The sequence below is a fragment of the Euprymna scolopes genome, chromosome 26 (assembly GCF_053919585.1).
Source record: "Euprymna scolopes isolate OS-2025 chromosome 26, ASM5391958v1, whole genome shotgun sequence".
Taxonomy (NCBI): Eukaryota; Metazoa; Mollusca; class Cephalopoda; order Sepiida; family Sepiolidae; genus Euprymna; species Euprymna scolopes.
This window is the reverse complement of record NC_136507.1, coordinates 6,923,550-6,949,743: the sequence shown is the minus strand read 5'-3', so window position 1 is coordinate 6,949,743 and position 26,194 is coordinate 6,923,550. Positions and strand designations below refer to the sequence as shown.

At 31.8% G+C, this 26,194-nt stretch overlaps 1 protein-coding gene and 1 pseudogene across 8 annotated transcripts in view; one reads left to right on the top strand and one right to left on the bottom strand.

Annotated features, from left to right (window-relative positions):
• The window catches only part of LOC145247910 (innexin unc-9-like), a 457,239-nt gene extending 436,962 nt beyond the window's left edge, over window positions 1-20,277 (top strand). For all 8 annotated transcript variants that reach the window (XM_080109539.1, XM_080109540.1, XM_080109546.1 and 5 more), the window contains exon 2: window positions 17,418-20,277. In XM_080109539.1, the coding sequence (XP_079965665.1) occupies window positions 17,418-18,624 (1,207 nt within the window). In that variant the 3' untranslated portion in view covers window positions 18,625-20,277. The remainder of the gene's footprint in view (window positions 1-17,417) is intronic.
• Window positions 20,278-24,399: 4,122 nt separating this feature from the next.
• LOC145248445 (U2 spliceosomal RNA) lies at window positions 24,400-24,529 on the bottom strand (annotated as a pseudogene).
• Between the last annotated feature and the right edge of the window lie 1,665 nt (window positions 24,530-26,194).

Here is a 26,194-nt window from a genome sequence, read left to right as displayed (position 1 = left end):
CTCTACAATAAAGTACTTTTATACGATGGAGCATTATGCCAATCATAAATGACTTACTTAGCATAAATCGATGTTAAAAAAGAAAACTGAACCGGTAAAAGTAATTAAATCCTTTTATAAAATCGATCATCGAATAGTACATAGCAACAATGTGTAAGCAGAAAGGTAAGCAAACTTAACATGAGTTGTGTCAAGTGGGAATACCAAAAGGATATATGGCTGACTTCTTTTTCGTTATCGCTCTTACACGGTGTGGGGGTGAATTTAATCATATTCTTTCATGCTGGTAGCTTGTAGCATATTCAGTCTAACTGTAATTAACTTTACGACTAGACAAAAGTTACCCTAGTATATCGCAGGTGCGACGAGCACCAACGTCAAGAATGATCTATCTTGAGGAAAGAGAATTAATTATTGTAAGGCTGTGATGTCAAAGAGATGGGAAGACCTCTTTTACCTGACGTCACAAAACCTAACCTGCGAAGGGGAAAGTTTGTGTACATGTGATAATATCGACGTACCCACCCCCTCTAAAAATGTTAGGAAGAAAACAAGTAGAAAAGCTATAACAAAAAAGAAAAAATATGTTGAGCAGCAGAAGTTTTGATGGAGTGAGCTTCGTCAAAAAAGACAACGAAGAGGACGTGATTCATTCACTAAGGCGCATATATGAAGTTGAATAGGATTGTTAATCAAGGTGTGGGTCAAATTGGGTCAAAGGATCGCAAAATCGAACTCAATATATTTAGAGTATCGATGAGTTTTGAGATAGTTTACGATAGAAACAGTCTCCCAACAGATGAGGACAGCCCCCCACCCCTAGAGAGATATTAGGCTCAGATCGAACTGAGAAGAAAATCGTTGGGAAGCGACACAAACGATCTAGTGACAGATAACTGATCAATTTGTGCTACTCTTTTTCTACTCTAAGTGACGGTGGCACACACATACATACACCCAGATCTTAACTGATTTACAAATACTCGTTTTGCTTTGCGCGATCACGAAGAAGTTCATCAGGTTACATGCATATTAATGGCGGTTTGATTCCACGGTTCATGAAAATATTTTCAAAGTTTAGTAAAGAAGAAACCGTCATTTATTGTTTTATTTTGTTAACATCTCGATCGACGAAAGCACATGGTGACAATTAAAGATGGCGACAAGACACCCTTATTCAAATAGAATGAAAGAAGCGAAGCAACAAAGTGAAAATTGATTGCTGCATGGAAATTGCTACGTCATATTGAGATTAGAAAGCCTACAAAGAGAGGCAAAACAAATATAAAGACTAAAAGATTACAATGAGAAGGATAGATTATAAAAATTTAGAATTAGCTACTTTACGAGAGAAACATAAGATTTGCAATGATTAAAATAATAATTGATATTTTTAAAAAATATAATGGGTTTTGTTTTTAATAATAGAAGGTTTCGCAAAGGAATCTATCAACTAATAGAGTAAAATAATGTTGGAACGATTTGCCAAATGATATTAAGACAGATTTTCCACTATGTGTTTATGGTTACACATTATGAGATTGTGTGTGCTGGCTCGTTCTTCTCGATATTGGTATTCATGAATTTTTAATGCTGTGTGTGAGGGGGAAATATCTATATATGTAAAAAAATGTACATCTATTTGAGTATAGTTTTTGTGAATATGTGTTTCTCATTGTCTGTATCTGTGCATTTGCTTTATCAGAAAGTAGGAATATATTCTCTTCTATGTTTATACACTATGACGGAATGGTATTCATGTAAATGTATATTGCATGGTGTGCGTGTGTGTTTGTGCTCTAGTCAGTATGTTTGTTTTGATGAGTGTGTGATAGATTTCCTCCATATATTTATATTATCTTATTATAGGTTGCATGTGTTTATGTCTGTAATTTCTATACATATAAACTTGCAAAAGCAAGTTTATATGTACACTGCCAGATGTACCGGGCGTTGCCGGATATAAAACGTAATGTTAATTTGTTCAAGGTCAAGGTTAAAGATTAAGGTCACATTTGGTGCAGCTCTTCAAAACTCACCCACATAAGGATGATGCACACCTAGTTGGGATTCGCCATCATCCCTAGGTAAGGACGTTTATGAAAAGGCGCACCAATTATGACCTTAAACTTTGATGTTGACCTTGCAAAATGGTGTGCACCAACCCTAAGTCAGAGACAATGAACATGGCAGGTTTGGTCGTTATCGGTCCAGTGGTGTTGGCTGTAGGAGAATATATATAGACAGGCTATGACCATGACCATTTACCTAAACCTTGAACAGTGGTATACATCATCCCTAGGTTGGGGCCATCATCATGCCAGGTTTTGTTATGATCGGTCCAGTGGTGTTGGCTGTAGGAAAGTTGTACACACACACACACACACACACACACACACACACACACACACACATACTAACGCTACTTCTTTATATATATATATAGAGAGAGAGAGAGAGAGAGAGAGAAGGGGGAGAGAGAGGGGGAGGGGAAGAGAGAAATTTATGCGTTTACACATTAGACTTACATCATTGTGTATGATTGTATTTGTGGTTTAACCAGTATGTTTGTGTTCATTACACAAATCGCCTTCATATTCTCGGGTGCTTATGTTTTTAATAAAGCATTCTGTATTTCACTATTTTTAACAACTTTAAGATAAGCAATAGCATATTGTTAAACGGACATTTTAAACAATTTATGCTTTCAACCGATTTGTATAGCACAAAAGGTGGTACAATAAAATAACCTTTAATACATTATCTCATACGCTAGTATATATTCAATTACATAAGCGAAAATTTAGTCTGTTTCATGGCCTTTTCATTGCTTATTATGGTATGTTCTTAAATATTCAAATGTTTTTCTAAGAATACGTTTTCTGTCTTTACCTTTTTTGTGCATACTAATCATTTTAACTAAATTCACCTTCTTTTAAAAATAAACAAACTATCGACATAACATTCACTAACAATTGCCATCGCATCGCTAAGCGAGAGTATAGTAGTTAAACAGAACCGATGTCGCCATCGCAACTCCGTCGGCGCTCGATGAGAGATAGTAGCAATTTAAACAGGTCCGATGTTGTTCAGGTAAAATCTTAGAGGTGGTACACGCATACAATATTTTTGCTTGACTCATTTCAACAAGATGCCGTATTCTCTTATATATTTATAAAACCAGATGGGACTAAATTAAAACGTATTTCTTTCTAACATTGCAGTAGGATATACTAACATTTGTATATTTTAGTTGATATTTATTTATTTTCTTAAAACATTATTTGATTACTTTTTATATTTTGTTGTAAAAGAATTTTTTCTTTCTAAATAATTGATTAAAGCCTTTACATTATCATTTTTAGACATTTTATTTCTTTCTAAAATATATGTATTACAAAACACTTGTTGAACACAAATACAATAATTCATTAGTTGACTTATCGTCCCTGTATATAAATAATTTGTAAAAATGTTCTTTTACTTTTTACGGAAACTAAATGTACACGATACTTTAAATGGATTTACGGAAGTTTCATTTTATTGCTTACGTAATCGGATTTTTTTAATAAAAATGTATATACAAAAAAATTAAGTTACTTGTGATTACTAGAGCGTAGATTACTACTCTGATTTGATTTCAAGGTTTCTGCAAACAATCACACAGGGTATATATTAGTTTATATAATAAAATTGTAGAAAGATATAGGCATATATATATATATATATATATATATATATATATATATATATATATATATATATATATATATATATATATATATATATATATATATATGAATCTATTTGCCAGTTCAATAAAGAAAAATCATTAACGGGAAGAGTAAACGCTTTGTATATCTAGGTATTTTGAAGCGTGATGCTTCCCATCGGAAAGGAAGAGGTAACTAGGTTATAGATGAAAACGAAAATCTATATCTTAGGGTACAATAGAAAGGAAATGCAATAAACATAAAAATGAATGAAAATAAATGTTTCGTTTTTATTTCTATTTTCTATGTTTACGTTTATGTTTATTACATATTTCATTCCGAATATATCCTAAGCAAAATGTCGCATTTCCCTATATCTGTAGCCTAGTTCTCATCTCATGAGAAGCATAAGGCTTTGAAATAACTAAATGTAAACTAGGTGTAAAAAGCGTTTGAAACCGCTCTTCTCATCAATGTTTTTTTCATATTGAACTACTATATTTATCTTTAATTTCATTTTATATTATACTCTACTCTTTATGTTTACCTTCTTATATCTTAATAAATCTCTATATAAATAATCTATCAATATTTTAAAACCCATTTGATATAACTATACATATATATATAAATATATCTGAAAAATGAAGTAATAGATCTTTTATCTGATAAGATCGTAGTTATTAAGAACTATAGATCAAAACCATGAAAGTATAGCAAAGCCTGTACATGTCTGTATGAATTAATATTAATATATAAATATCCTTATTTCTTTATTGAGCACTATTATATAAACACAGTGGATATTTTCTGGATTTTCTCCTACAAATACATTCTTAACTTATACTATAACTTTAACGCAGTTCGACTTCCAATCGTTGAATACTCTCTCTGATTGTTTACTATGTATAGGCATCGACATGAAATTTATGAGGAATTATTTTCCTCGCATTCTTGGGTTAATTGCCGGTGAAATGAGGGTAAGGTCTTATCCCTTGGGTCAGAATGTACTGATCGGCAGTGATTATCAGTTGCTACTTAATGATTACGTAAACATGACGCACGATATGTATGTATGTATATATGTGTGTATGTATGTATGTATGTATGTATGTATGTATGTATGTATGCACGTAAGTATGTATGTACGTATGTATGTATGCACTATGTATGTATGTATGTATGTATGTACGCACATATGTATGTATCTAAGGGCGAATGAACTCTTTTTCTGTGTCAACGGCCAACTAGCACCGTGTATATTTGTGTGTGTGTGTATATGTGTATTGGGGTGGAGAGGGCTCCAGTAAGCCGTGGTGAAGGCAACCTCTCTAGGAGAAGCAAATCTCTGATTTAAAAACCATAAAGCGGAAGATCAGTACCCGCATTAAGCTGGTCTGCAGTTTAATTTGTTGCTGGCTATATTGCTCTTGCTTGTTGCTGGATCTCAACATTTTGAACCGAGAGAGAGACTTAGCTGTCGTACAAAGCTAAGACTCTCTAACATCATCTTTGTATAGATACTCCCTCAGACATTTGGGCTCATGAATTTTTAAATGTCTGGGGGAGTGGCACTCGTCTGACAAGACGTTGCAATCATCATGTATCTACGTATATATGCGCGTATGTATTAGCTGAGAAATGTTGCCACAAAATTGAATGAGGATGGACGAATGTCCCACACGTTCAATCTTTATTGCCATCGAAATCGGTGAAATTACCCATTTTTAAAAACAAATCGATTACCAGCTCTAGTTTGGGACCCACTGTGGTGCATCGGGGAAAAAGTCTCCACGTCTTTCCGTAGTGACTTAGTCGTTAATATATTTTTAGGTTACATTGCACTGTATAGTCCCTATTCATTGTTATAAAATTATTTTTATATAAGAGCTTGTTTAAAATTTCAAAGCCACGTATCATGATTCAATTTTGTCGAACGGTCTCCTGCCTTATCAAAAAACGTCTATTAATTTATTCACGGATCTCAGCTGCGTGTGTGGTCATAAAAGTTTCTTGAATGTACTTGTGGAGCAAGAGTTTATAAGGTGTTAATTTTGTTCAAAATCTACTTTTCCTTCTTTTTGGAATTTTTCGATTATCGAGTAACGATTTTTGATGGAAAGGCATTCAGATACAAAACCTATTTAAGAACACTCTCAAACACACAAAGTATATTAGTGCGAATTTTTATAAAAATCGACCCAGCCGTTATCATTTCGGAGTCGATAGTGAACGATCTCACACACACACGCAGACAAATTGCCTTATATATACATATATATATATATATATATATATATATATATATATATATATATATATATATATATAAAAGTGACCTTGCTTGTTTATGTACAAAACGATCTCTACTAAACTAATGTTTCTCTAATCTCTACCAAACTACTCTATCGCCAATTTTGGATCTACGAGCTTCAAACTTGATATATAGGGGATTTGGGCCTGTAGACCAAAATTCTATGTAGTTTTAGCCGGTAAAAATATCTGCTAATGTGTCGAAATTTAAATATTGGAAATTTGCAGGCATAAGTCGACTAAACAGCATAAATGTGTATATTCTACGCTTGCGCAAATGTACATGCATACGTTTAACTGCATCCTTTTTAAATAGACATAAACACACAAAAGAAATGTAAAAATTGCCAGGGAAGCAAAAGGAATATATAACATGAGGCTGGAATGCACCAAGTAATAACAAAATAAAATAACAAGTGTGAGCAAGAAACGAAGTGAGGAGAAGCTTTCCCTCTTTCCAGTGGATCAATTAACACTGCCACAGTTTATTTTTATTCTAATTATTGCTTGCTTTTGCTGGATTCCAGGTCGATAATTTATTTCATTTTTAATGATGAAACAGTGGTCTAAAATTAAAGCGTTGACAAACAAGGAGTGTGATATATTTTTTAGAGATTCGTGGAGACTCCTAATAGTAATAGTGTAAAGTAGGTGTAACCCATATTTAATAACTAGCTGGTCGCATCTTCGTGTCTGTACGAGTGTAATGCAAATTCATTACTGATAATATTGTGTCGTGTGTTGGGTTGAAAGAAGAGATTTTGGAAGTGTGCCAATTCAGCACAAGGTTGTGTGTTTCATGAGTTCGGTGACGTCCTACAGTAAATAATACGAACACTTATAAGTTCTAGTTTGGGTGGGTCCAGTAAAGTAAGAATAAAATATCTATTATATGCACTTCACATGGAAGGTAATGCATCATCTATCTCATATAGGGTAACAAACAAAATAAAATCACTGCGATAATGGAATGAAATCGACTAATTCCAAATGACCGAATGGCCATGGGTCGTCTAAGTTTATAAGTTTTGTTATCTTTAGAAAGTCTTGAAATATAGACAAAGCGTTGAATAATATATTATTCAATTAATATATATATAATGCAATTTAAAAATAAATGTACAATTTCGGTCTCTCTCTCTCTCTCTCTCTCTCTCTCTCTCTCTCTCTCTCTCTCTCTCTAATACACTCACGCACACCCACAGAAAAACGCACGCACACACACACACACACACACACATATATATATATATATATATATATATATATATATATATATATATTGGTGGCCTGACAAGGCCATAGTGGAAGAAAACCAAGCAAAAAAAAAAAAAACTAGGCAAAATTCATACCAAAGCAGCAGAACTGAAGTTAGCCTGCCAGAACACTATATATACAAATGTAGGCAAATTTGGGCATATTTTATTGGGTTGAAAATATAGGGTTAGTTTTTTTACCAATTATCATACAATTTTAACTATAGAATAGTATTATAATCTTCAAAAATGCTGCAAATTGTCATGTAGTTCTATCCCATAGAACTAAATATATGGGCATTTCAATAATCAATTTGGCTACCAGTATAGCCATATCTATCTATATACCTATAATTCCGTATTCCTTTGGTGTGTAGTGATATTCATATTAAAAACCCTATTTTTCTATTTATTTAAAAAGAAAATACAATTTTCTTATATATGAGTTATCGAATTGCATTCATTAGCAAAAGATCTAACTAATTTGCATATTCTTTTAAACATTCATTTTTAATTAATTCCCTATTAGTTTTTTCAGTTTTCTTATAGGGTGATCACCTTTAGTTAACTATTACGTGTAATTATATTCATGCAGATATTCTACATGATTTATACTTGCGAAATATTTGCGTAAAAAGCTTACAATGAACACAAAATCGTTTCCATATATATTTATGTATACGTATATATTTTTGTTTCATCTATCTGTCTATCTATCTATATATCTATAAAAGTGAACGTGTCTGTCTGTCTGTCTGTGTACATTTCCCTACGCAATAACTCTGTCAATTTTTAGTCTATAGACTCGAAATTTGAAATACCGGGCACTGAGATTTGGGAAAATCGATGTGACGGGTGTCAGCCAGAAATTTGGCTGTTAAGGGATCAAATTTCAACGATTTGACCTTTAAGAACTCTACCAAACTCCTCCGACAATTTTGGGTCTAGACACTTGAAATTTTAGATATAGGTTCCTTGAACCTGGATCTAATTTAATAAAGTGATTTGAGCCCGAAACTATAAATTTTAAGGGGTCATAATAGAGGTCAAATTAAAAAAAAATTTACTCTTTTTTTTTTTTTGCTCAGCATACACCTCCAAACACCCGGGCAACGCCGGGCTGAAATGCTAGTATATATATATATATATATGTATATATATATATATATATATATATATATATATGGCAATTTTATAAGTTCCAAATTTCAGCGACTATTGATCAAAATTTATCAAACGCAAGCTCGTTGGAAAGGTAATGACCTGAATTGTGTAGTATGACATTGTGTGATATTTGCACTTAAGGTCGCACATTAAGGGTATCATCCATCATCATCCAGAGCCTATGTTTGGCACCTGTTTACAGCCATAAAATGTTTTCGGTAAGGTGCAGTATCTTTTCACTCTCAAAACATCCTTAAAAATATTATTAGTTTTCGAAAGTGCTGAAAGCGAAAATAACGTTTAAAATTCCAGGGAACGAGTAATTTCCAAAATATGAAGAAACTATTGTTTAAAAATTGTTTTACGTAAAATGAGCAACATTTTGGGAGGGATTTGCTATTTTTTAGGGGTGATATTCAATGTGACGTGGTATACCAACACAAAACCTATCTTAAAAACCTTGTTTTCTATAGTTTTTCAAGTGTTCTGAAAGCGAATGTTGCATTTAAACTTTCTGCAAAGTATTTTTTCGTGTATTAAGCGTACAATAATAGCCACCACGTATAACATAATGAATTACATTGGTTAATACCCGGAAAAATACGTATTTGCGGAACATTTAAATGCGATATTGGTTTTCAGCACTACCGAAACCTAGAAATAATATGTTTTTTTTAAGGAAGATTTGTGTTGGTCTACCCGGCCACAATTACTAAATAAACATCACTCCTAAAAATTTTATATAGAGAGGAAGGTATACAATATTATACATATTCATATTGAGGCCATGTATATGATTTATCCGTTCCTATCAACGAAGTAGGAGAGTTTATGCTACTGAAATGGGAAAGTATCATGATGAATGCAATGCAATCGCTGATAAGTGCAAAATGATCTCAGGAACCAGTGTTAGTCTTTTTAGAAGTAAGTATGTCCCTGTAATGTATCTCTAAGAATATGTTGAAATGTTGAGCTAGAACTTCGTGATATAACCACTGCCTATGAATTAGCATCTACACATAGGTGTTGGTGTTGAAGCTTATCATTCTGTATTGCACTCACCAGTAATGCATCAGTGAAGAAAATGCACCTAAAAAGGTCAGGATGATCTCAGCACTGCTCGTAATGACTATTCCATGCAGACTAATATCTGTATACGTTGTAAGTGAGAAGCTTAAAGCCTATTTTTCTGTGACCCTTTCGGGATTATAAAATGAGGAATGGCTACTTGTCTTATCACCTGTCGTGTAATGATTTAAAAAGGTATATTCTAAACGCTCAAATATTATTTCTCTTTTTCGGACGTTGCTTAACTTAGTTTTCCTCTATTGCTACTAGAAAGTTTGAAGGTTATTAATTAATCCGGCTATGAAGGGTCTCAAATATTGTTCTATCATTCATCTTGAAAGATGGAAACCTTTCTAACACAAAGGATGAAATTCTGCAACTTTATATTGCCACAACGGTAAACGAAATTAATACCTGTTCTATTTGTATGTGTGCACATGTCACTTTCTGCAGTCCGTTTGAACTGTGCAATCTTAAAAATAAAACAAGAAAATAAGATTATCAGATGCTAATCAGTAGAAACTACAGGTCTACGCCTTCCATATACGCTAGCTGTGAAGGAATCATAACGTTAATCGGTATTTATTTTATGACAAAAAAATTTATGATTCTGAACCTGTGTTTATGGGAATTTTTCAGTATTTATACATATGGAACATAATCCCCAAATTATATTATTGGTTTCCAAATACGCACATGAGTGTGTATGTATGTGTTTATGCATGTATGTGTCTGGCTGTGTCTGTGTGTATTTGTGTGTGTCTGTGTATGTGTGTGCGTGCGCACGAGCATACTACACAATTTTCAAATCATTTTTTATTGATTTTTGTCTCGATTGTTTCACCGGACATTGTGTGACCAACTTCTGCATAATAAATATCGAACAAAAGTGATAAAAAATAAAAGAACCTGTTGAAGAGAAAGTTCGGCTGTTTTCCAATTCGTGGATGTCGTTTCGTGTGTAGCCATGCGTCGCTTAACACCTGCTACCACACCTGTAATGGGAAGTAATCGATATTAGTGCGATTGATCCGAGCTGGAATGAAAGTCTCTTCTCACGCAAGGTGTGAGGTTTCCCTGGATTCAATCGCCCGAGGTCTGCTCTTTTGTTGGCTATCGGCTTGATTCGATATGGACAAACAAACAATAGGTCTATAGATTTAGATTAGAGTTTGACAACATGCGTATGTGTGAATATGATATATGATATATGTAAATGTATACAGATATAACAAGTATATCTACATATATATATATATACGTGTACATATTATATCTACGCACACACACATACACACATATATATACATTATATATATATATATATATATATATATATATATATATATATATATATATATATATATCAATTGAGAGAAGGAGTGACATACGCCGATACAAAAACGTGCCTGAGAGTAATTAATTACTGTAAGAGTTCTAAGCGCAAAAATGCAATTAATATAATGGTGACCGAAGCGCCACTCCATCCAAAAATCAACATAATAGTTGAATCTTATAGATGATTACGAGTGTTAGTGCTTGGACGATTCATCCGAATCATGTATCAAAAACATCAGAATAATTTGAGGTATCAGAATGGGCATCGGAATTTTTAAAATATGCATAACTGCCGATTCCATAAACGATTCTTTTAATTTTTTTACATTTCATTGCCTATTGCTAGTACTACTGATAATATTACTACTAAACCTTAATTTTACAGATCATAATAATGGATTTAGCTAAAATGACAACAAGAAAGAAATTGTTAAGTAAAAATAGCACAGGTAAAAATGGCACAACAAAAAAATGGCTAGGTAAAAAGAGCGCAAGTAAAAATGGAACAAGTGGATGAATAAGAACAAGTAGGATAGTGAAAAATATCGATAAAAATCTCAGAATCTTGGATACAAAAAATAAAGAAAAAACATTAAGACGTTTTTTAAATTAAAAAAAAATTGTATCTACATTGTAAAATAGTTAATACTTTATACTACCGCTCAAAGTATATTCTGCATTTATATATATATATATATATATATATATATATATATATATATATATATATATATATATAGTCTGTTTATTATACAATCATTTTTGGTTACACATGTGCATACATGTTTCAGTGGAGTCCCAATTCAGGGACAACACTTTATCGGACCAGGGAAGAGAAAGTAAAATAAAAAGAATAAAAACTAATAAGAACAATAAGTACACTGGTCATACATTAAATGTAATAATAATAATGAAGACAAAGAAAAAGAATATTACAAATAGTATATTGTGAAGAGATAGATAAAGAAATGAATTATAGTAAAAAAATTCAATCATGTTTTAAAAGGATGCAACAGAGTACTTCATCCGATGTGTAAATAAAACACAAATATCACTAAAGATTTTAAAAGGTCAAGGTTTGGGTTGCATATTGAACTTAAATAGCTGAATGATAGGCAACGTATATTAATGTATATGTGTAGGCAAACAACCAATGCATAAAATATAAGCTAACAGATAAAAACATATACACCCATCACTCAATCCATGAAAAACGTTCCAAGCAATCTATAAGAGACATTCTTAAAGTAATGCCTTCTATTTTTATTTGGCCTAAATTGATCAAAGGGGATTGCAATTGCATTTTCATGATGACTGAACTTATGCAATTATAGCCTCGAAATTTCATCTCTCTGTTGCAGATATTGATGGCATGATTTTCTAAATAAGCAAATCCTGCGTAAAAAACAGAGATGCGTCATTGAATTCTTGGCAAGAATATTGGTGGCTATGTCGTAAAATAAATTCTGGAGCACAAAATGTCCCTTGTTTTATGGTTTCATCCCCATTGTCGTAGTCTTTAAATTTTTAAATTAAAAAGTGGGAGATCTTACTTTTGAAACTACCCTCTGATATAGCTAATCAATGCCTAATATATAGATAAAAGTAATAACAGGTTATGATACATATTATGATACATGAGTAATAATATATTAAATAATTGCCAGCTTTTAGCCGATCGCATGATTGGAACCTCAAGCACGAGTCCCATGTAATTCAAATCTGAACATCCGTCTTACCATATTCAACAAATCACATTGACAGACTCGCATAATTGGATTTAATTATTTTGCTGAGACAGTTTATTATATTTGTTAAAAAGGACCCACTTGAAAGGGGGCAATAAATAACTATTTTATAATACATATGTGTTAATTATTATGTACATATGTATATATACACATATATATATGTATGTACACACACATACACACACATACATGCATACATATATATATATATATGCATGTATGTGTGTGTATGTGTGTGTACGACACCTATTGAGCTTTTCATTACTGCAATACTCCTTGCTCTTATTAACTTTGTCTATAACACTATAATTACTGTGTACACCACATCAAATTTAAATATAATCTTCTATTCTCTTGTTAAAAATTTCATATATTTATGACATCATCTTATGTGCACAGTTATCCTTCATATGTTGTTTAAATCACTGATAAGAGAGAGAAAGCGCGAAATAATGATGTCAGTCTCTTAGATTGCTCAACATTAAGACGGATAAACGAGTAGATGTTGACGCGTTCAAATAGTAGACAATAGACTGGTATAAATCGTTGGAAACAGACTTATATGGATAATAACTGTTTTCATCAATAAATATTGATTAAAATACACAATACTCGAACTATGTTGACTCTCGCCTTAATTATCACACATGATAATCAATTATAATTATGTTCATAAACCTTAAATAGCAAACAACATCCACACATGTAACACTAACTTGAATGTGACAATCGCTATAGCATATTATCGTATGTATCAAATCCTATCATAATGTGGTAACGTTTTTTTATTTCGAGTCAGCTTGTTTATTCTCAATACAATGTCAAATATATTTGCAAGAAGAAAATCTTACTTAAATTATATATGGAGCATGAAAACCGTTACATACATACATGTCATTATATATATATATATATATATATATATATATATATATATATATATATATATATATATATATATATGAACAAATGATTAATAAAACATGTTAAAAAACATGGATCGTCCTTAATCCGCGGAGTTTCGAAGAAATACTCTCCTTCTCATCAGAGGGCAGGAATTAGCAAAATGCGGGATCGGATTTTGCATGTAAAAGTATTTAATGAACCCACAAGTAAGTCACAGATCTTACTTGGTTAAAAAAAAGGATGAGGTAAGGGGAATAGGAGGTAAAAGAAAAAATGATAAAAAGATTTCACGTGAATGGATAGTCTGGTGAAGGGTAAAAATCCAAGAATGGTAAGTTAAAAATATTTTTAAACCTATATATACACATATACACACACATACATATATATACATATATATACATATATATACACATACATGCAGACACACAAATGCACACATACATATACATTTGTGCACACATACATATACATGTGTGCATTTGTGTGTCTGTATGTTTTCCTTTTTATTTCTATAATTCTAACATGATAAAATAAATATAATAATGTAAAACTAGCAAGAATCATATTTCAACATTAAAAGTACAACACGTATTTTTCAAAATTATTTTGCAAGAAGTTACTTCACCAATTCATATTCACTCACGAAACTATTGTATCATTCTGATAAAAATGTACCGATAAAGATTATATAGTTTTCCTTACGTTGCAATGAATTGCGGTTTTATCTTTCTTTTCGAATAGCATCATTTTGCTATAAGATCTGCTGGTGAGATAATATATATATATATACGTTCGTGATCTTACGCCAGTTTTATAGAACTTTATCCAGTGTTTTTTTTTTCTTATGCATATAACGTGGATGTTGGCTGAATATCCGGTCACACTCAATCGTATGTTAATCTATCCTCCTCTAGTCTATTGATCAACATTAGTTGGAGGGGTATCCGCCTGTGTACATTTTCACTTGTGTTAGACTTTCACTTTAATTCAGCTTTGTGTCACTTCCGTAATTGTCTTTTCACCACATCCGCCATATTCTTAAGAAGACAAAAAAGCAGCAATAAAATAGAATAGTTGAGAAGAAAAACGAAGGAAACGAAGACAAGCCCTTCTTCCCCGCAAAAGAAAACATTTTCTTCTTTTTATCCAATTTTCTCTTGATTTAATTACAGTGCTGATCGTTTACTTCATTTTTTTGTTCCCATCAGGCCTTTATTCCATATTACTTATCGATTTAATTTTATTTACTTCCAATATACAATCCGGTATCACGAGCTGTCGTATTTGTTCTGAAGACAAGATTACAATTAACTTCTCGCTTGTTAATGAGCATTTAATTAGTGACAAACACTGTGAACATTTTTGTTATAGGATTAACATCATCGGAAATTTCATGCAATATCAACCTCTAATATTCTTTAGTATTAAATCAGATGGAAAAGAGTTAAATAATCTTAGTTTGTAATGTGTTTTTGAAGTTTCTTTGCTCGTATGACAATAGAAACGTGTGAATGGTAGACAGACAATGAATAGGTGGAGTAAACATTAATAAGGCTGTTTGCTGTTTGACTTAAGATTTTACATATGTCTAACCCAAGTTCAAGTTTTACGTAAATGTAAATATATTTATAACTGGATGTGTGTTCTATAACCCAGTAAAACAAATATAAAAAGATAATACAAACAAAATTACAGAAATATTAAAATTAAATGGCCATTCTTATCTATCTATATATCTATAAAAATGAAAGTGTCTGTCTGTCGGTCTGTCTGTGTACATTTCCCTACGCAATAACTCTGTCAATGTTCAGTCTACAAACTCGAAATTTGATATACAGGGTACTGAGATTGGAGAAAATCTTTGTAATCCATTTTCGTCCAGAAATTTGGCTGTTAAGGGGTCAAAGTTCAACGTTTTGACGTTTGAGAACTCTACCATTTCTTCCGCCAATTTTTAGTCTAAACACTTGAAATTTTAGATATCGGTTCCTTGGGGATGGACCTAACTTAATAACTGGATTTGAGCCCAAAACAATAAAGGTTAAGGGGTCTTAATAGGCGTTAAAGTTTTTAAAAAATGACCTCTGCGGTCTCTACCAAATTACTCAGAAAATTTCTAGTCTAAACATTTGAAATTTTACATAAAGGGTATTCAGAGATAGGGCAAGCTTTTTTTATAGGTTTGGGTCGAAAATATGAGCTACCAATATATAAATGTATGTATGTATGTTTGCATGTCTGCCTAAAACTTTCGATGGGGGCGACGGATTTTCACAAGATCAGTATCGTTTTGAAGCGTGACCCTTCAGACGCCAAATACCGAAAAATTGACTAAAAACTAAATTTCTTCACCCTTAACTAGGCACTTTTCAACAGGGAAGGGTTGCTGTTTTCACTGATATTTTCGAAAGTCATCCCCTCTATTCGATTGTCTAGCCTTAATTAAAACCTACGTCCTTCCGGTTTGGCGGTGGTCGTAAAAGCAAAGACGTCACGTTTTCCCGTTCTTTTCCTCCTTCTCTGTACGGGTTCGAGCTTGCCTTCCTACTACCACTTTTTTTTGCTCAACATACACCTCCAAACACCCGGGCAACGCCGGGTACCCATGCTCGTACATCTATAAAAGTGAAATTGTATCTGTGTGTGTACATTTCCCTACCAAACTACTCTGTCAATTTTCAATCTACAGGCTCGATATTTGACATAAGGGATATTCAGATTTGGAAAAATCTTTTTAATCGGTTTTCGGCCAGAAATTTGGCTGTCAAGAGGTCAAAGTTCAAAGATTTGACCTTTGAAAACTCTACCAAACACTTCCGCCAATTTTGAGTATAAACACATGAAATTGTAGATGGAAGTTACCTGGACATGAGTCAAACGTTTTAATATATATGAATATAAAGTAATGAACAGTACATAGGCCCCGATCCAAACCGGGTTGAACTGCTAGTATATATATATAAATCTAGCCATAAAAAGTATTCAACATTAGTTCAATGCGAATTATTTTTCATATTTGTAACAATCCTACAAGTGATGACTTTTTCCTGTATAAAAGCATCTGCTCTCCCACTACTTTAGTAAGTAGTGGAGGCTAGATGAAATGGAAATTAACCCAGGTACTATAACAACATCGCTCGAACTAATATATTCATATATATATATATATATATATATATATATATATATATATATATATATATATAAGCATCATGACAGATCTGAGTAGTGAACATTTAACTAGCACCAAGTGAAACATATAAATAAACGTACAAAACTAATTAAACGTTAACATACTTTTCTAGACGTTTTTTATCGTCTCAGTAATTGGCTTTAAATGAGAGACACAAAACGCATACGTGATGCTACAAAGCAGAATGGCTGATATTGCATAGTTCGTTAGTAATTTGGGTTCTAATTAATTTCTAAGTAATTTGGGTCCTAAAATAGCAAGAAGAATTCTCCATACCGACATTGCCTAACTTTTACAGGGTGTTTTGTTGTCTCCAAAAAAGGTCTACTTTGAAAGAATACACAGGTAAGTAGAATATATGTAATTCAGACATTTGACTATTTAAATTATCTTGACACCAAATCGCTATACTCAGTTTTTTTTTAATAATCGTTATCCTGTTTATCACTGACTTTTACTATCCAACTTATGTATGCATAAACTATTTTTGTACTACATTGTTTGTCTGTTAGCTTAAAACGACCAATCGTTTGTCGGAAAGATCCACGTAATTCACAGTGAAACACTCTGTTCGGTAAGCTGACAGAGTGCATTATTTATAGTCAATAAAATCTTAAGGAGTAACCCATGCAAAATTATTTTTTTCTTATTTGTGAAAGATGTTTTGTATCCTCTTGTTGACTGTATTTTTTCTCTTTTTGTCTCTTTTCAGGATGGACAGTATTATTGGATCGGTTGGTCGGTTAGGCAAAGTTAAAGTCCGCAATGACGATGACCTTATCGATCGAATGAATCATTTATACACGACGGGCATCCTCATCATCTTCACGGTGGTGGTCAGCGCGCGCCAATACGTCGGCGACCCCATTCGATGTTGGTGCCCCGGTGAATTCACAGGCGCGCACGTCGACTACACGAATAACGTGTGCTGGATTTCAAACACATATTATGTTGATATGCAGGACCAAATACCCGTGGCCCATAACAAGCGCAAAGAAAAAGAGCTCAGCTATTACCAGTGGGTTCCAGTGGTACTTCTATTGCAGGCGCTTCTCTTCTATCTACCATGTATCATCTGGCGATTGCTCAACGGACAGTCCGGTATCAACGTGGATCGAATTGTCAGCGTGGCCAGTGATGCCCAGTATGAAAGCCCAGAGAACCGGACACGGAATATAAAGTATGTGGTCAGACACATGGATCGCTGTCTTGATAACCAGCGAGAGACACGGCATTCGTTCTGCGTCCGCCTTCGCCACATCCTGTCCGCCAATTTGAACTTGCTATGCGGTCGGCGTTACGGCAACTACCTAGTTGCTGTCTACTTCTTGGTCAAAATCCTTTATATCTCAAATGTTATCGGTCAGCTATTTCTACTAGACTCTTTCCTCGGCACTGGCTATCGTTTATATGGTTGGCAGGTGCTCGAAGACCTTATTGAGGGTAAGGACTGGACTGCATCCAGACGCTTTCCTCGGGTGACCCTTTGTGATTTTGAGATTCGAAAGTTATCCAATCTGCACCGCTACACGGTCCAGTGCGTACTTCCAATAAACCTTTTTAACGAGAAAATCTACATATTTCTTTGGTTTTGGTTAGTATTTGTGTCTATCCTTTCATGTTATAGCCTTGCTTCATGGGTCGTTCACATGATCTTCCCAACAACACGAATACAGTACGTACGAAAATTTTTAAAAATAATGGATCGAATAGGGACAACGCCGGACAAGAAGTTGGCGAATCGATTCACAGTCGAATATTTACGTCACGATGGCGTCTTTACTCTTCGCCTAATCGGTAAGAACTCGAGTGATATAGTCGTCGCCGAAATAGTGTCCGGACTATGGGACATTTACAGGAGTAAAAAGTCTATACAAATACGAAGTAATGGACACGACACAGAGGGCGAAGATGTATAACAATAACTCTTTGTGGTTAGAGAGCAATTGAAGTGTTTAATAATAAATTTAAAAAAATATATATACAAGCAACACTAATACGTTAAATGAACGAACATTTAAAAGACTCGTTGTCGGATTATGAGAATTAAGAAACTTGTTGAAGAGAAACCAAACACATGACAAATTCTTAAAGACAAAGTTTCTAAACAAAAGAAAAAAAAACGAATGACTCAAAAAAGTAAAAACTATTGACACAAATTTTTGTATAAGAAAAAATATGATCACTGTCAAGGAATTTCCCCCATTGAAAAATTATATATATATATATATATATATATATATATATATATATATATATATACATACCAGAATCTATGCAAAAAAGTGCTACTCGGTCGTATGCCATATTGCACATATTTAAACCAACCCAGGTCCTCAACACCGTGTGTAGGTGCATGCACGAAAACGACCGTATGTCGAGTGTCGTGCTTACTAAAATGCATGCCTTTTCATGTCTATATTAGTAAATAGTTTGTACGGGTCGAGGTGAGGAGTTGTTATGGAAACGTTTTGTAAAACAATCGGTTAACATTGCTAATAGGAAAAAGACTTCAAGAACTCACAAAGCATACCTGATATCGGACCCAAAAGAAAGTATAGACAAATATTATATGACAATTATGTAACCATTTTGTTGCTGATACATACAAACTTACCTATGTGTGTATATATATATATATATATATAGATATGTATATGTGTGTGTATGCATATGTGCATGTATACTGTTCTGTGTGCACATAAATACATACATATATGCTTATAGATACGTATGTATACATGTAAATTGATGGAAACGTATATATATTTATATATATAAACTCAGAGTAAAACGAACGGAAAATTGATTAAAACACTGATGCCTGCCTCATATATATATATATATATATATATATATATATATATTAATGGCTTCACAATAGTAATGAACTGATTATATATATACGTGCATAACACACACTTAGACCCATTTACATAGCCATATATGCACACACTGAGACACAGACACACAGACACCCCCATACACACACACACACACATATATATATATAAATTTTCACACATCGTTAAAGTCTGAGTAAATTCAGCAAGACTATGCCATTATTTTATGTCTCAATTTGGACTCATGAAAGTACATTCACATTTTTATAATAGTGAGGACACTCACAGAACACATACCGATATACACGTACGCGTATGTTTAAAGCATGAATACGAATGACTTTACACCAACATTATCATAGTCATATATCCTTCCACCTTATAATGAACAATAAATATATGAATGAATGGATATGAACAGGTATATGGTTATATCCATCCTCCCAATCAGTGTCGACACGTATATGGTGACCTAGGTCGTCGTGACATACGTGCCGTCATCATAAAAATGCTTGCTACAGACGAAATATGGGTATTATTGGTTAGGATACGCCATGTTTGAAAGCGGCTATTCGGCGGCAAAAATTCTCCAAAATATATACATAATGGCGGACGAGAATTTTTGGAACAAGGAACTAAAAACAAAAAAGAAACTTTAATACGGTTGTTAGAGTTTATAATTCGATTGTTCATTTTTATTTATTCTTATTTATTGAATCGTTAGCTGTTTTATTGTTTCTGTTTTTCTATTTTTTGTATTTATTGTTTTCTTTATATATTTGCTAGAAGACTGAATGAGATGAAAGAAAGAATGACGAAGCAAACATAGACGACAGAAAAATGTAAAGAAAAAAACGCAAAGGAAAAAGGAAAAAAAAATGAAAGAAAAAATGAAGGGGACGGTAAAACAATAGGATCACTAAACTTATAATTCCATCCGCTTCCTATTACTGGAGATTTCCCTAAAAAGTCTTCAAATCTCTTCTGGCAGTGATAATACACATTATATGAATGCAAAACACGAATACACATTTTTAATAAAACGGACACACACACACACACACACAAACACACACACACACACACACACATATATATATATATATGCATATATTTCTGTATATGTATGTATATATTTACACACATACACACATATACATATATATGTGTGTGTGTGTGTGTGTGTGTGTGTGTGTGTGTGTGTGTGTGTGTGTGGATACAGATTAATAAATAAATACATGTAGAAAATATTCTGATGAAATCCAAAATGTAGAGCTAACTGAAAAAAGGGGATCGACTAAAACAGTAAGAAAAACACGTATTATAATTATTTTGTGATAATTCATAACTGAAGAAATCCTTTAATAATAATGACGAACGAAATTTGACCATTCATAAGAGTTACTGTAAATGGATTGCATTAGTCTATCTACTTTTCTCTATTCGTCACACACACACACACACACGCGCGCGCGCACGCGCGCATATATATATATATATATATATATATATATATATATATATATATATATGTACATACCCCTATATATATATATATATATATATATATATATATATATATTGGTGTATATATATATATGTGTGGATATATATATATATATATATATGGGTGTGTGTATATATAATATATATATATATATATGTGTGTGTGTGTGTGTGTGTGTGTGTGTGTGTGTGTGATTATTTCCACAGCAAAGCAACATTGCAGTTTACAAGAGCCATGAATACCAACAAACTAGAAGTTCAACAACATACACACACACACACACACACACACACACACACACACATATACATATATATATATATATATATATATATATATATATCGGAATTAATATGTGGAGAAATTTAATCGATCTAATACACTGTCTATTGAGAGCGAATGAAATCGTATCAACTGGCCTTTTTTAAGAAAACAGTAGCTACATATATATTTCTATGCAGACTCCATCGTAGCATAGGATTAATACATATGAAAAGAACACACACTCTTGTATATATATATATATATATATATATATATATATATATATATATATATATATATATATGTATATATATATGTGTGTGTGTGCGCGTTATATATATATATATATATATATATATATATATATATATAATATATATAATTACAGTGTGATTTTGTACTGTAAGAGGGATGCCGATGAACTCTATATTACGTGTGTAAGAGTATTTGTTTTTATTTCAAAGAATATTTACATATGTTTGGCGGTCCATTGATTTGTTTAGGGCTAAGTATTTAACGTGCACCTGTTCCCCAAGGAAAGTTTAAAAAATATATATATTTCGACTGCATTTTAGCTCTATAAAGTTATTTCCCATTTAGATGGACGATCAAATACACGTTCTCTGATATAAATTTTGTTTTTTTCTTAAATTAATATTTACATAGAGAGAGACATGTATAATTAGATATACTACAATATATATATATAAATATATATATATGTATATATATATATATATATAATACGTAAGTAAAAGAAGTTTATAATATGAATGGGCATTAATTAAAAAAAAAACATAAAAACGTTTATAGTAAAATAAAAATTATATTAATTACAGGTATGTAAGTAATCATTTGCCTTAGATTTGTATGAGGCTAGTAGGAATTCTGCAAAAATCAGGAAATGTACTTTATTCAAGTGAACCTGAAGTCATGTCCATTATGATTAGGAAATCACAAGAAATACTGGCCTAAAAGATGCATTCAATTTTTACAACAGGTTTGATCACTCTTTAGTACATTGCTAATCATGGCGAAAGTGATTAAATTAATCAAATTCTCAAAAATAAAACTATTTTTATAAATATTTTCGAGACATAATCCCTATTTGGAATATATATATATATACATATATATAAAATGAGTAGTTATCTTCCTTACATTTTTATATAAACTTAGAATATATATATATGCATATGTGTGTGCATGTGTGTGTGTGTGGGTGCGTGGATATATATGTATTTTAACTCATACATTATAATATATATGTGTGTGTGTCTATATATATATATATATATATATATATATATATATATATATATGGAGAGATGAAAAGGGAAACAAATCAAAGTATATGTTCACAACGTTTCGTCTTTATTCCAAGACTTCCTCGTGATAATTAAGTTGGATTTAAAAAAATACAAGTACAATATTTGAAAATATACTTGTCTTGTTGGAGACATGAAACGGGCGCTTTTGTTTTATTTCAGAATGAAAAAGCCGTTAACATTCATAACAAGTGTATATAGGCTTGTGGAATGAAGTGTGAAACTTTTAACGTCTTAACCATTAGATGTTTAAAAAGATATGATGAATTCCTGTTTTTTAATGAATATGGCAGTTATAATGTCGATAATAAAATTAGCTTTCTTTTGTTTTTATTATTTATTGATTAATTATATATATTAATTAGTATAGGTAGTAGTTTATGAAAACACGCACATAGACAAATTTAAAAACAAATTTGGCACAGTCGAGCCCATCATAGATTTTACCTATGAAACAGAGGACAATTGCTCAATACTTTTTCTAGACATACTTTTAACAAAATCCAAGTATAATCTGTCCTTGAAAGTTCATCGCAAAACTACGCACAAAATGATTACATACATTTCTGCTCACACCATAAATAAAATAAAGGAGGTATGATAATTAGGTTATACTTAAGTGCATTCAGAATTTATAGTCCAGACTATTTGATGGAAGTGTTAAAATACATCACAAAAACGTTCGAAACATTGTAACACGCAAATATTTTATATTAAATGCAAAGAAAAGGGCACATCAATATTTTCCAGAAACAATAAGCAAAAATCGTATACATTTCTCTCATAAATAGTTATCTTGTTTTACCTATCCACGCAAATAATGCAATAATTTGCAACATTAACAAACTAGCAATTCTAATAATAAAAACAACACTTCAAACTATAAAACAAATATAAAAACAATAAAACATTTCCGAAATAGACCTACATCGAATGCAGGTATATATACTGTTCCATGCCATAATTCTCATAAAATATGAGTTGGTCAAACTTCACAGGGACTTCAGCAAAAGGCTTCATGAATATAAAAGAGGTATAAAAAATAGCAATCCGCTGAATGCATTATTCTCTTATTCATTATAGCGTGAATATTCTTTAATCTTTAGGGAAGCTAAACTTGTCAAATTCATTCTAAATAGATCTCGATGAAGTCTTCTTTAATCAGCACTTATTACAAACCCAAACTCATTAAACACCTTAACGATTTCTATCATTTCTCTCCTTGAATTAGTAAAGTTATATTAAAAGAACAAAACTTAATTTTAGGTACAGGTTAAGTTAGTGAGTTAGTGACACCACAGAAAATAATGCCTTTAATAATTTATATATATATATATATATATATATATATATATATATATATATATATATATATATATATATATATATAATCATTCAACAAATAATAAAAACAAAAGACCATTCATTTCATTTCAATTACACATCCTACATTCGTATTTTGACAGCCATAGTCATTTAAAAAAGAACACGATTTGCATTGTATCGCATATATTTGTATCACCTAACGACGATATGATGTAAAACATGGCGTAAAACATGGCGTAAAACATGACACTTTTTGTTTCACAACGCTATGTACACGTGTATTATAACGGTTTGTTCGTTCTGAAATAAAACAAAAAATCATTTTCACGTCACAAACAAAACAGATATATTTTCAAATATTGTACCTATTTACAATGCCTCCCCACGGGACAGAGTTAGACACCAGGGTCGTTTTTTAACGTGGAGAAAAGGTACAAAAATAAAAATTGTCTCAGTCGTGAAGGATTTCTCCTCCACTGAAAGAGAACGAGAAATGGAAGTGCCGCATCCGAAGAACAGATACTACACTTTGATCTTGGCCAAAAGGCCAAGATATTGTAGTTGAATGTTATTTTCTTCAAATTAATCTTCCCAAGGAATCTTAAAATAAAGACGAAACGTTGATGAGCACACAAATTGTTTATTTCTATTCTGATATCTCGATCCCGTTGGAATATTATTTCTATAATTTGCATTATATATATGACACATATATATATATGTGTGTGTGTGTGTACATATATATATATATATATATAAAAATATATATATATATATATATATCACTATTATAATCACTATTATCTATCTATCTATCTATCTATCTATATAGATAGTAAATAGGGAATATATAATAGTGATTATCGAATAAATATCGTAATCACAGCTGATGCTCCACTAGTCAAAACAGCAGTTCTTTATAAAATATTATCAGACAATAAATACGAACTCATTTTTAAATAATAACACCGCGTTGAATAAACGTTACTTCGGACGTACGTTCATGATGAAAACTATCAACCTTCTACTTATAACCAAATTCAAATTTGAAAATTCCTTGTAAAATATACATTAATTGGATTAATTACTGAAATTCTCAGTTTAACTGTGTAATTCTTTGATTTTCTATTGAGAAACATATTAACACATCCATATATAGAATCTCAATTGACATATCGTTTCAAAAGTTACTCTTGGGATCGTAAGCCTTTAACACCGGCGCAAGTTTTAAAAATATACTACTGAAAAAAAGTGTGTTGGAAACTGCAAAACGTCGGAATTGGGCGAAATCACGCATATAATAAATGACGTTAAAATAAAAACGAATCGCTGAATGTATTTAAACAAGGAATAAAATATATATTTCAAAAATTAATATTATGTTTTCAATGGACAAACTTCAAATTTGTTTAGCATTTAATGAAATGAATACAGCCAACACGTTCACTTTTGAGACGAAACCACTGAGAATATTTTGAAATTACGAAAATATTTAAATTAGTAAAATAATAATCTTTGTTTTATTCGTTAATCATATTAATAAAAATACATAAAAGCATGACGAAAACATTAAAGAGGCATACGCGTCTCTCTCTCCCTCTCTCTCTCTCTCTCTCGAGAGAGAGAGAGAGAGCGGGAATATATATATATAATATATATATATATATATATATATATATATATATATATATACCTGCACGTAAATGTATGTATGCAGTGCTTATTAAGCGGGTAAATATCGTACAAGATATATACAGATAAAATGAAAAATGCATATAAGCAAAAGACAAATAAATTAGAAAAATATAAGATTAAGAAAAAGACATGATTTGATTCCAAATATTTCTGTGATTACGTAGAGAGAAAGAGTTAGAGGAAGAGGGTGTGGCATATGAATATACGATCACACACCTATTTATATATCTATTCATATTTTATTTACTAAACATATGTTGCACCTTTCTTTATAGGTTAAATATCTGTTGGACTGTCATACATAAACAGATCAAACAAGTTCATGGGTGTCTGCCTCTTCTCGGTGACAGATTGTGTATATATATATATATATATATATATATATATATATATATATATACATATGTGTGTGTGCGTGTGTGTGTACATATATATATATATATATATATATAGAGAGAGAGAGAGAGAAAGAGAAAGAGAGAGAGAAAGAGGGAAAAAGAGAGTCGCGAAAAATGCAGCATTACAT